General features: G+C 35.8%; 1 protein-coding gene across 1 annotated transcript; it reads left to right on the forward strand.

Annotated features, from left to right (window-relative positions):
• The first annotated feature begins 1286 nt into the window (after positions 1 to 1286).
• sfrp1a (secreted frizzled-related protein 1a) lies at positions 1287 to 13220 on the forward strand. Its single transcript, XM_051677739.1, has 3 exons — positions 1287 to 2040; positions 4845 to 4925; positions 11733 to 13220. The coding sequence occupies exons 1-3, from the start codon at positions 1527 to 1529 to the stop codon at positions 12056 to 12058; spliced, it is 921 nt and encodes a 306-aa protein (XP_051533699.1). The 5' UTR covers positions 1287 to 1526; the 3' UTR covers positions 12059 to 13220.
• The last annotated feature ends 472 nt before the right edge of the window (positions 13221 to 13692 follow it).

Genomic DNA, 13692 nt, shown 5'->3' on the forward strand with positions numbered 1-13692 from the left:
GATAAAAGCGTCTGCTAAATGAATAAATGTAAATGTAGATCAAAGTAAGACATGGATTAACTATAACTAATATTCCTCTTCACCATGCTTTAGTAAGGATATAACATTTGGTTCTACATAGGGCACAAAATAATTTATATTATTTTACAGATTACAGTTTATTACATTTGATTATGTAAATGGACAATGGGCCAAAGTAAAAGATATAAAAAAGTACCCCTTACAGATATATGCTATATGGCTATATAGTATGAACATATATTTTATAAAATTAATACTTATAATAAAATTATACTTAATATTATAGGCTACTTAATATTTTGGGGCATATGTGTACATATTAATTCTAATGGTTTGAGGTGAATTTTAAAGGTTGAAAACTGAAAGAAAGAAAACTGCCACCAAACTTCAAGTTCATTTAATTGCAATATATTATTAAAATTTCCTTAAATTATATCCATGACAAAACGGAGATGATGAACAGTGAAGTCAAAGTTTTCATCAGTGTTTTTGTTTTCGTCTTCGTCAGAAAAGGTCTGTAAATGTAAACAAGTGAAAGCAGTGGACACATATTCGGCAATAGGGTCGTTTAAATTAAAATGCAGATGTGTAGACAAGTGTAATGGCCGTGTGTTGTTTTAAAATGGCTTGACAACGGGAGTTGGTAGTAATAAGCTTTGAGTTGTCTTCGGAATTCATTATCTAGCCAAAGTGATTAGCAAAACAACTGCGCAAGGAGAGCTAAGCTGTGTTGGACGATTTCACACCTCATATTTTCACTTCACCGGATCGTTGAAATACAAATGAGACATCGAAAAAATAATAGCAAATAATGTCGTGTCAAAGTAAGTACACTTTTAATCTAGCACCACAAACACATATTTCATTTAGAGAGCACTGATATAATGTAACAGCACTATAGCGTATTCTCAAATGTATCTAGATAGCTTTGAATGGGACTAATAGGGGCTAATACGAATTGACACGCAATTAGCAAGCGTTTTCAGTGGTAATGTTTTCTCAGGTAATGGATCTTTGTTCGCTTTTCAGAATATGGTAAATGTAATTATCAGCAGCCTGCCAAATTGCCACTGACTAACTCGTGAATTCCAATGACCCGAAAAACGTTATCGAAATGTTATTAAGGTTCTGGTTCCACAGGGAGAGTAAGAGAATCGTAGGCGGGGATGTTGCTCATTCATTGAATACTTTGATTGACACATGAGAACCAAAAGGTGTAGAAGGCTTCCTATTGGTCGCCGAGGCGGTCTCAGTCTCTTCTTGTCTCTCAGCACAGCGCATTTCAAGCAACTCTGCATTGGCAGTCAGCCGTCTGAGTGTGCAACAGTTAGAAGGAGCTTCAGAGGTGCTGTTTCCACAACCTTCAAACTTTTACTTTAAAATCTTAAACAATTCAGAGGTATTTGGCAACTTTCCGTTTTTTCTAGACAAAGAAGACTTCATTTCAACCAAGGCTCACCACTTTGGTGGCAGCATTGACTGGGGATCCTGAACAGGAGTTCACAATGAAGTCACTTGCATCTTTGCTCCTTTGGAGACTCATTGCATTGTTAATGCCACTGGTCTCATTGGGCCAGACATCGGAGTACGAGTACCTGAGCTGGAAGTCAGACTTGTACAACAGTGGCCGCATCTACGACAAGCCTCCCCAGTGTGTGAAGATCCCAGATGACTTGAAGCTGTGTCACAATGTGGGCTACAACGAGATGCTGCTGCCTAACTTACTAGAACATGAGACTATGGCTGAGGTCAAGCAGCAAGCTGGGAGCTGGGTGCCCTTGGTGCACAAAAACTGCCACCCTGGCACACAGGTGTTTCTGTGCTCTCTCTTTGCCCCTGTATGCCTAGAGAGGCCCATCTACCCATGCCGCTGGCTCTGTGAAAATGTGCGTGATGGCTGCACCCCCATTATGGAGGCATTTGGGTTCCCCTGGCCCGAGATGCTCACCTGCGAGAAGTTTCCTCAAGATGATGTGTGCATCAGTGCACCCAATACCACAGAGGCCTCCAAACCCATTGGTAAGTTCAAATGACTAATTATGAAAAGTATCACTTTGACCATATTCATTTGTATCAGGTGTAATTTTATCAACACATGAAGAAAAAAAATATATGAAAGAAATATTCTGATATTTTTTTATATCCGTATATATTTTTCATTTGAAGATAGTAAAGTAGTCATGGCACTTTTATCCCTGACAAGCAAGGGTGTAAGGCTATACGGATTGTTTCAGTGCATTCTTTATACATTTAGTAATACTTTACCCACTTTACAACCTGTCACCTTTTGCTGTGTGTGAGAACTAACACCTCAACTTTTTAAAAGCAGTTGCAATGTTATTTCAGGGACCAGTGTCCATTTGGGGGTTTTCAGCTAGAGTTATCACACCTTTTGTTACCTTTTAGGATCTCAATTACCTTGTGTTTTCCACTCATTCTGTTGAAACGACTGATTTGATTAAGTATTTAGGAACATATCTAGGAAAATTGTTAATTGAGAAAAATCTGTAGAAGAGACAGCGGAATATAGCTTCTTGGTAAACTATGATAGATTAATTCAAGTATTTGCTTGTTTAACAGCTGGTAGCAATTGATTTTAGGGTGTTAGTTGAATTCAAGGACAACACTGGGATATGTTCCAACATCGGAACATTTTTTTTTTGTGCTTTATTTCGCAACTACAGCACCTATTTTGTTTCAATAGATATTTTTCTTTTGTCTTGTTTCTCTTTGTAAAGAGATACTGTAGGCAAGCAGCAAAATGACTTAAAATGGCAATGAATTACTGTACGTAGGAGTAACCCTATTATTTCTGACAATTTAATTATTTCAATATGACAACAGCAAAACTCTTACCAACCCTCCCTTCTGTGTTGCATTGCTGTGCCTGTTAACATGGGTTTTCATAAGGTAATGCAACAGGATATACTGTTGTTCAGAGAGAGAGAGAGAGGGAGAACGATTTGAACAGCTGTTTTTATTTACTGGTGGCACCTAAGCAGAAAATTGCAATTTTCAATGGTTACAAAATAAAAAAGTTCCACTTTGAGTACCATACTCCTAACTCAACAAACCATTAAAATCCTCCCCTGTAATTTGAAGGAAATTTACATATTTCAGAATATCATTTTAGTTGTGTGCAAGTCTTTACCAGGTAAGTAAGGGCATTTGGCACCAGTCAAAGTTTCCCAATGGAAAGACTCAAGCTCTAAAGATGTATGTCAAGGGAAAGTACAACTGGCTTATGTAAATGGCTCATAAATTATAAGGGAATTTCCATTTCCAAAGTTACAACATGGTGATTTAGAATGAACAGAGTGCGTGCCAAAACGATGTGCCCCACAAAGTCCAGGGTGAGAGATCACTGCCATGGTGGCAAACCAGAGGATTAAAGCATGTAGACAGGCTTCTTGTTAAGCTTTAACACCCCAGAGAGACCCAATCATCTGTAATCACATGGTATCAGCAGTATGGTCAAATGAACCCAAAGCTACATGTACATTACACACTCTCTCCCATGTCAACCCACTGTAAGCTTCAAGCAGTGCCGGGTTAAAGAGAAGAAAGCATTTCCTCTCTCTACAAGCGGCTAAGCCCACCATTTGTCCACTGTTTTCTTGTGATTCTGTGATAATAATGCCCGTGGAGAAAGTAACACTCAACAAAAGCCACTGAAATTTGAACTCTGTTTTATTTCCCACTGGTCAGTTTCCGTTTACTGCTGATATCATTATCATAAGTAAAAAAATGAAATAATTAGTATTGCTTTGAAATAAATCTATAAAGTTTTTGCACAATTTTGATCCCCGTTTAAGCCAAATTCACTGGCCGGTTGTTATCTAAGAAATGTAGTAACATAAAAATGTGTCACTTTGGAATTCATTGCCAGCAGCTCTCTTTACAAGCTATTTTCACCTGGGTGCAATTTTCACAATAATCTGTTAAAAAGATGCAAATGAAAAAAAAAAAAAAAAACTTTAAAGTCTTGTCAATTAAGGTAAACAGAAGAGCTGCATCCTGTTGAAAATCCTGATGTTTACATTATTTTTCCTTGTGGTTCTGTTACCATCATAATGATAATTAGCTTGAATTTTAATTGACTTTTAAAGTTTTAAATATGTAATATAATAAAAGAGTATCTGTTAAGATACTTTATATTCAAGGGTTAATTTCCCATTTGCCATGATTATAGGGGGGCACCCATGGCACAATAGTTGTCCTAATTACAGTCAGGGTGTAGGGTGGGGTGTTGTCCTGAGCTGTTGTCCTGTGCCTCCTGTTTTACCTGCATAACATGTAACAGTAGTTTATATACACGTGTAAATACCACAGATCATATTTGTTTGCTTTAAATTACCACATGAAAAGACAGGCCAAAAAGGAACATGCATAGATTGTGATGTGTATGTTAAAATATTTGATACATTTTATACAGGTTTTGTTTTACTGTAAACTTTTAGTGACAGAGCATGTAAAACGCAAAGGATATACATGCAGTTTTAAAGTGTAGGATGTTAGTCCTTTTATAAAAAAAAAAAAAAAAAAAAAAAAAAAAGAAAGCCAAGCAAAATAAATTCTCTTGGCCTGATAGGCAGTTAACTGGAGATTGAAGAAGTTAGAATTTCTGTGACATTTCCCTTCTTTTTAAAGAAAACTGCACAGTGAATGCTTCCCAGTTGCACACTTTTCAAAAAGTCAGACAAAATTTTTTTAGGACAAAACTCAAAAGTAGACAAAAGGAAGAAAGAAAGATAAAACATTTGGTCACAGTTACTGGGGATTTGATACCAATAGTGAATTTCTCCATATCTTCGCTGTCTTAGGATTCTCTCCAGTTTGCCCTCCTTGTGACAATGAAATGAAAATGGATGCTATTCTGGAGAACATGTGTGCCAGTGAATTTGGTAAGAACATCAACACATATCACACATACTTACACAAAAAGAAACACACCAATGCATGCTGCTTTGCGTTCAAACTAAGCGTGCCAAGACTGCAGCCTTTCTTCCCCTCCCGTCTTCTGTATTCTGGAAATGGAGTTGCCATGATATTCCAAGAGAGCTAAGACTGGCATATTAGCTTAAGAGAAAAGCCAGTACCACATAGTCTTGTACAAAAACTAATCGCTTATTTCTTCCTCTTGGCACCGTTAATTAATTAATTTATTTATTACATATTTTACAGCTGTAAAGATCTACTGTGGTTTGATGTTTTTGGTAATCTACAGATAATGTTATTGGTAACACTTTACAATAATGTTCCATTTGTTAACATTAGGTAACAACATTAGTTAATACGAACTAACAATGAACGATACTTTTACAGCATTTATTAATCTTAGTTAATGTTAATTTCAACATACTAATACATTTTTAAAAGCAAAACTTTTTTATTAACATCAGTTAATGCACTATGAACTAACATGAACAGTTTTAATAAACAAATATTAATAAATGCTGTAAACAATATATTGTTAATTGTTTGTTTATGATACCTAATGCATTAACTAATGTTAATGAATGGAACCTTATTGTAAAGTGTTACCAAGTTATTGTCTCATGGTTAAGTAATGGGGGGAGAAACATTTTTATACATAAATATTAGTTTAGTTTAGTTTAGTTTAGTTTAGTTTAGTTTAGTTTAGTTTAGTTTAAAGATGAGGTCCACCAGTATAAAGATATCGTGTTGAGTCATAACTTTCTGTAACCATAAATGTTGAGTGCCAGAATTATATTTAATTTCATGGACATTAGCACTGCTTTTGGGACAGATTCAAACACTTTTAGAATTATCTGGATCACTATTGTGTTATTTTGGAACATATTTTCCTGACTGTCCTGACTGCCAAATCCACACTTTTAATAGAACGATGCAATGCACGTTTTAAACTTAAATGGCATCAGCAGAATGTTTTAAGCCTTGTAAATCTTTGTCATTGTTTGGATTGTCTTTTGAGAGGCCACAATTGTTTAACTAATGAATTGAGGTAATTTGCAGAGGCCCTTAAAGTCTTTATTTGGCTGTTACTAACAGTTCTAAATTGGGATGTTTGCTCTCCTGTCTGAATGTGACAACAGCCCAGGGGTCGACCTCTGGGCAGAGTTTGACACAGTGTGAGTTTTCTCTTAGTCATTGGGGTAAATCAGACTATCCATTACAGCTGGGTACATTTTTTAAATTTCCAACTGATTCCCTCTCACAATTAAGTGGATTTTGATCACTGTTACACAATCTAATGTAATTAAGTGGATTTTGATCACTGTTACACAATCTAATGTTTGTCTTTATCCCCTTACTGGTGTGCTGCTTTCTCAAATATCACATGCAATAGATTTGCAATGCAAACGTTTTGCAGAATCTCCTTCATTGTAGCCTCTCTTGTTCCTATGGAAATCAATTACAAATGTATTTTACTGTATTTGACTGTTTTACTACAAAATCAATCTCTCAGTTATGTGGGTTTTTTGCTATTCCGTAGTTTATCTGTTATCAAGAAGGAAAGTTTTAATTTCTCATTATTCAATTTCTTTAGTTAGATTTGAGGATGGTTAACAACAATGACTGTGAATGAGCCTGTAACTGCAGCCATTAAGACCGTCACAGCAGGAGTTACCTCAACAAAAGGAGTGCAGTGCAAAAGTGACTTCCTGCTTCCCTCTGAAGAAGAAAACAAAAGCTGGTTTTGGTTAGTCTCTGACAAAACCATAAAGTTTCATTCAAGGGTTTAAATGAGTAAACCATCTTTGGAAAGTAGTCTTTCTCTGGACAGCTTTATGTAAACCAACCCAACTGACACTCTCTCTTTGACCTTAGTACTACATTTCTAATCCAGGATACTGACAAAGATAGACTGACTAAAACAAGACAGGGTTCACACAGAGAAGTATTGCTTTAAAGTGATGAATTAAATGTATAGAACAGTCTCTCCATCCAGCGTGTGAAAATAGCTCTTTGGCTGAATTTGATTCAATTGTGGACAGTGGTTCCATGTTTTTGAAATTAGTTTTCTTAATTTAAAATTACTATTTAATCTCAACACAAACACTTTGTGTAGAAATAATCTTGAATTGGGTAACCCCAACAAAACCAGACGTGTCAATGTAATGCTAGTAAATCTCTTTAATTTTTTATTTACTAATTAGAGAAAGTGAAAGTTAGCGTGCTAAATACATGCTAGTGGGAAGCACTATGCTATAGTTAGAACAGCATTTGCCCTACAAAGCGAGAGAATCAATTTCATGTGCGACATCTACCTGTCCTCATCGTTAGCTCAAGCTCCACTCTTCACCATAATAGTATACCCTAAAACTCTAATTACAGAAACTCTAACAAGTATCCCCCTTTATATTCATCTTGCACAAAAACATATAAAATAACACTTCATTTTAATATTTAATCTCGCTTTCGAAGCCAATACAAAGCATGCTGGGAAATGGAAATCGCCTGCCCAGTTTCATCAAAACTACATCAACACCACAATAAGTATTAATGTAGTCCCAACTCAAAAAAACTTTGATATTGATAGAACACAATGAAATCAAGTTGTGACAAAATGTTCTATAATTGTGTTGCTTCAGTTTAAGTAAATTGAACAAGCAGCTCAATTTTTTTTTTTTTGTACACACTGTTACCATACTATACATTTTGAACTGACCTGAACACTCAAGGAATGTACAGTAGATAGTAAGAGAATATGGTGACAGAACTCAGATATACAGTAGATGTTTAAAGACCCAAATTATAGACAAGAGTTTTATTGACTTCTCTCAGTTGATCTCTCCTGTCCTGTACAGAATTAGGACACTTTAGTTGGCTGTCTATCCTGCGGTCAGTGATGCATGCTCAGCTTTCCTGTAGTAAAACTGTATGGTATAGCACCATTTTGACTGGAGCTTACCCTGAGCCACAGGTGCCGTGCTTGTGAATTGTTTCAGCCCAAACTCTCCCTACTGAGTTTATGGCATCATTACAGCTGGCTGTGGACCTGTCTCATTTCTGAAATTACAGAGGCAGCTAGGTCAAAGACCAGGGACAAAAGGTTAAAAGTTTTTTTAATAAGCAATGTTTACCACTAAAGAAATGAAGAGACATTAGTTTGACTTTCACATTTTTTTTTTTTTCTCTATCAAAATGATTTATTTCATTTTGGAAAGAACATTGAATGTGACCGCATGATTTCTGAGATATGCTCTTTGTTTATATCATATTTATCAAATATTTACCAAAGCTGTCAAGCATGAAGTACTTATTTCGAACATCTGAGACTGAAACATTATCTGATTGGTTTTCTGTTTAAAAACGACCTTCTGTGCTTAGAAATGGTAACATTAGGGTGGCTGCTTAATGTTTTGTAACATATAATTAAACCGTATGTATAAATGTTTGCAAAACTTACCTCAAAAGGTAAACAAAAGTGTAATGTCTGGTTTCTTTGTACACAAGATAATCTAGCCCTACTGATATGAAACTATTTAAGAACATTCTTCAGAGTGGTGTGTGAGATAAAGTTCACCCAAAAATGAAAATTCTGTATCTGAAAATTCCTTTTCATTTTTCTTTTTTCAATCTTACTCACTCACTCTCAGGTTGTTCCAAACCATATGACTTACTTTCTTCTGTGGAACAAAAAAGGCGATCTTGTGCAGAATGTTAGCATCAGTAGCTATATTTCCATCCAAGTTGCAAAATGTACTTATCCGAAAAACAATGTGCGAATAAAGCCGCGTTTCCATCCCATGTGTTAAAAAGCACATAATCGTAACTTTCTGAGAAACTGTAGCTACTGTGACTCTTTTAATAATAAAACACTAAGGTTTAGAGCACACAGACAAAACTGTCTCATGTCTGGGAGCGACAGTGCATCACAGTTCTGGGAGCACTATGTGTGTGCATTCCTCCTTCCTTATGTCTTTGCTGTGCGGATCTATAATATATATATTTTTAAATGTCTATAAACCTGTCAATAAACTCTTCGGCACAGTTCAAGTTTGTATTTGACTTATTTGCTCTGCAAACTCTAAGCAGGCTTTGGTTTTTTAGACACCGTTATTTCAGGATGACCAGAGCAACATTTCAGATGCGATGATTGGTCCGCTGGTTAGTGCAGTTATGAACAAGTTATTCAGTCACATTACTTTTTTGATGTGCATCTTGTATTCCTAATAAAATCAGTAAGAGTTTATCGGTAAATGTGCTTCCATCATAGTTTTTGTGCATTTCTTCTTATCAAATAAAAAATGTATCCACCTCAAGTGAGCGTATATGTTTTTTATGCGCATTTTGGAGATTTTATTTGCATCTTGGTGTTTCCATCCAGCAGTTTTTATGCGTTATCCCAAAATGCACATAAAAATACATGAATGGAAACCCAGCTAGTCACCATTTACTTTCCAGACAATGAAAGTGAAAGCTGACTGAAGCTAACATTCTGTCTAACATTTCCTTTTGTGTTTCACGGAAAAAAGTCATACAGGTCTCGAACAATATGAGGGTGAGTAAATGATGACAGAATTTACATTTTTGGTAAACTGTCCCTTCAGCTCCCCCTTGTTTACTCATAATGTCTTTTCAGTTTAAGTGAGATTAGAAAGGCATCTCGCACAGCTTGATTTATGAAGCTTTATCGTGGCTTGCCCTTTTCGAGTCTCTGGATTACAGAGAACAAATGAGACTAACACTTTTATAGCTTTCTCATTGTTATTGTTCAGAAAGTGTAGTGTTACACATATTAGTTGTAAAGCCACATCTGAAGGTATTTAACTGTATTCATGCTCCTGCATTTGTGATGATTACATTCACAAACACAAGGTACAAAAGCAGTTCACTGTGGAGTTAAAGCTGGATTTGAACTAAGATAAAGTGGTTGTGGGAGGCAGGCAATGCTCTTTCTGTTCTGACTGAATAATTCTTTAACCTTCAGACCATTTTTTATTTAATTAAACACTAAGCTCCTTTATAGACTTTGGATCAAGCTTTAATCCTTACCATGTGCACCTATAATAACAGGAAGCATCTGCTCTATTTCTACAACATTCATTAGTAGCAAGAAGGTGTGAGATATAAGGTTATGGCTTTATAAGTGAAAAACTACACAGAGGACCATTCCATCATGCAACTTCTTAAATTACTGTATGTCTTTTGGGTGTTAAGAGCTACTCTCTCAACATATTCTGACTTAAAAGGGGTCTCTGTGTGGGACTTCATTTCAAACACAACTCACTTTGGCAAATGATCGAGCATTGTGCTGCAGAGGATATATAAGTCAAGGTTAAACAGGATATAAAGGAGGATTTAGTTTCATTGTTGTCTCCTCACTGACAGCCAATGGAGACTGATCAGGTTGTTAATGCATAATTAGTAGTAAATCTCAATACAGATGTCTACTCTTTTTCCACGGGTCTTTGGAATCAGGCTGCTAATTGGACCAAATTATATGGATGATGGCAGAGTGCCTGAAGTTCACTGAAGGGTTACTGATGTTAGACCACTGATGTTGATAAGATGTTACGCTCGGCGCATTTCTTCATTGTTTTCCCAAAACACGAAAAATTCACCTGAACATCCACTGAAGTCTTGACTGTGGCAGGACCACCATGTAGTTGACTTGTGCCTGAGCAAAGGAAGGTTAAGGAAATTAAAAGATTTATAGGTTAAGGAGAGTTTACTAAAAGATCAGACAGATTAATACAAATCTAAGAATGTGGAATAAGATTAAACCAAGAGTTAAATGGTCAACAGAGCTGTCATGTCAGAGTTTCCCCTACTAAAATCCTCATATTTACTGTTATTACTGTAAAAGAAAAAAAAAAAAGAAAATTATTTATGGCATTTTTGCATTGAATTACCAACCACACCAAGGTAATAGAGAAATACCACATTTACTTCTGTTACTTTTGATGTTTCATAAATGAACAGTTTTCTCCGATTGTGCAGTTAGTCCATGGAGATAATTTCACCTGCAGCCAATGTGTCCATCTATAACTGCTTATAAGAGAGGTATTCTAAGGAACAAAGCGTGTTACGTCTGGAGGGACATAGAGCAGTGAAGCTGCAATTTGTGACATTCTTGCCCCCTGGGAAATGAATACTGCCATGAGAGCATATTGGTTTGGATGGATATTGATGCTGTCTCTTAGACTTGACAAGAGTTCATGACAGAGAGACCAATATTTTTATGGGTTTGCCCTGAGACCATTGGCGGAGAAGAAAGGCCTGATATTGATTACATCTTTTCCTCATTTTTTCTCCATTCCTTCATCTCTCTTTTGACTCCCTGCATTACTTAGCAGTCTAATCTCTCTTTAATGGTCTTGGACGTTTGGGACCTGCCAGCGATACCCCTTGCAACCAAAACCCTCCTTGGCCTCTCTCAGCCCTTCACATGTCCTGGGGGATTAGATGACTTTGTGTATAGTCTCAGCACTGCATAGTCCAATGTAAGTTTATATGAAGGTTTGCAATATCATAGACCACAACAGATGGAGTAGGTAGGAGCAATATTTAAAAAAAAAACCCTGAGGGGGCTTTTCCAGGAAGCTCAAAATCTCCATGTAATTATGGCACTAAATAGAAGAACTTTGAGGGTTATATGAAGAAGTCCAGAAAACAAATATTTACTGGCAGTATGATGTAATCTTCTGTCTCGCTTCCATCCCATCGGACAATATTACACTCAGAAAGCTGATAGCAGTTCTCTTTTTCTTTATCCTCAGCCATAAAAACCAAGATCAAGGAGGTCAAACGGGAGAACGTGGATCGCAAGGTGATCCTGCAGAAGAGGAAAAAGCCTGTAAAGCTGGGCACTTTGATGAAGGAAGACATGAAGAAGCTCACTCTGTATCTGAAGAATGGAGCCGATTGCCCTTGTGCACAGCTAGAAAATCTTGGAAACACATACCTCATCATGGGCCGTAAAGTGGACAACCAGTACCTTCTCACTGGCATTCACAAGTGGGACAAATCCAGCAAGGAGTTCAAAAAGACACTGAAAAAACTCAAAAGCCACAAGTGCCCTGCCTACGAGAATGTCTTTAAATAAACATTCTCAAAATTGCCACTTACTTTATGAACTTGCACATCCCGGCAACCCAAAATATTGCTCTATTTTTCATTGTTTGTATACAACATATATATTTCTCATGTATTTTATAGATCAACATTCAAAGTGTCTTGGATCTGTGCTGTTTAGGACTGTAACTGAAGAGATAATGAATGATACAATACAGTAGACAAGCTTTCTACTAAAACCAACAGATCACTTTTGTATATATCCATTTATGTAACTGTTCATAACATTTTGTGAAATGATCAAAATTCACCAGAAATTGATTGTTGATCTTTTTTCCTTTCTTTTTTAATTATGCCACAAAAACATTTTATAACATGACAGATTTTCAGTCAGTAGCACTCTGCCAAAGATCCTCACAACATATTGGTAAAATACAATGTTAAAAGTGCATACCATATAAAACAAATTGAGCCATTTCTTAAGGTATTTTGAATGTAATTGGTTCCTAGAATTACCCCAAGTTTAATACACAGTGGTATTTTCTTTCATACAATGCTGTGACCATGAACTAATCTAACAGTCATCAAACTTCAGCAAGTACTGACTAGATATATTTGCATAACATTTATTGCACTGTTAAAGCCATGTTTATGACCAATTGAGTTGCCCAGTCCAAAATGATTGGATTAATTAAGGATTCTGCTTGATGTTAGAATACTGTTTACATAGGCCTATACTTTATCTACTGTAAACACACTATATGTTTTCTGACCAAGTTAAGTGATAGCACATAGCATAACATCAACAATATTCATAATAACAATGCTTTTTATTTTATCAGTACAGTACATTTTCCATATAATCCCACAACTCATTACTGTTATGTATAGTGCTGATAATGATGCTGGCGAAAAGTTAAAGGAAGTTTTAGTTCTTAATTTTAATTGCAAATCTATTGAAATTCAGCCCACAGCTTAGTCTGAAATGCATGTCACCAATCAGTTAAATAGGCATAATGTGCACTGCGTAAGATTTCTATTTTAATTTTTGTATTAAAATTATCTTGTTTTGGTGTAGCATTATCACTTTTACTGTTTCTGAGTTCTATTTTTTTTATTTGTTTTTTTTTATGTTGGCAATCATTTTGTACATAAAATTCTAGCACAAATATTAAATAAAGACTATAAAAATGTGTATGCCTCCTGCACACCATGTTATTTTCAGTCTTAACAGAACAAATTGTACGCTATTTTCAGAAAACTTTATAATAACATTAGTTATTACAAGATTTTGTCAGATAAAGTGTTTCTCAATTTATGTTGTGGTCATTTACATTCATCATCCTCTACAAAAAAATCACTGGTCAGTACTGAATGTATTGTATAGAACATCATGACCAGCATTATTATGCCATTCCAAAACCCTATTATTACTCGTTTTGCACATTTCAGTGTTCAGTTATTGTTGAAAGTCTTTAAAAAAGTGCAGACTCCCTTACATGAAATCCTGCCCGAAAACCCTACCAGAAATCTATTAATTTTAAAGGTGATTGCAAAACTGTTCTCATAAACATATAGTCAAACACAAAAGGTCACAAAAGTTCCAAAAGGGTTGACACACTAAACCATACTATAAACATTTTGCCCTTGGGCACATGAGTACAG

Source organism: Myxocyprinus asiaticus, chromosome 3 (genome assembly GCF_019703515.2).
Source record: "Myxocyprinus asiaticus isolate MX2 ecotype Aquarium Trade chromosome 3, UBuf_Myxa_2, whole genome shotgun sequence".
Classification (NCBI taxonomy): domain Eukaryota; kingdom Metazoa; phylum Chordata; class Actinopteri; order Cypriniformes; family Catostomidae; genus Myxocyprinus; species Myxocyprinus asiaticus.

Excerpts from the sequence above, each read along its gene's own strand:
- sfrp1a (XM_051677739.1), top strand. The coding sequence starts at position 1,527 with ATGAAGTCACTTGCATCTTTGCTCCTTTGGAGACTCATTGCATTGTTA. Across the intron at positions 2,041-4,844 it reads AGAGGCCTCCAAACCCATTG|GATTCTCTCCAGTTTGCCCT; the intron begins GTAAGTTCAAAT and ends TCGCTGTCTTAG. Across the intron at positions 4,926-11,732 it reads CATGTGTGCCAGTGAATTTG|CCATAAAAACCAAGATCAAG; the intron begins GTAAGAACATCA and ends CTTTATCCTCAG.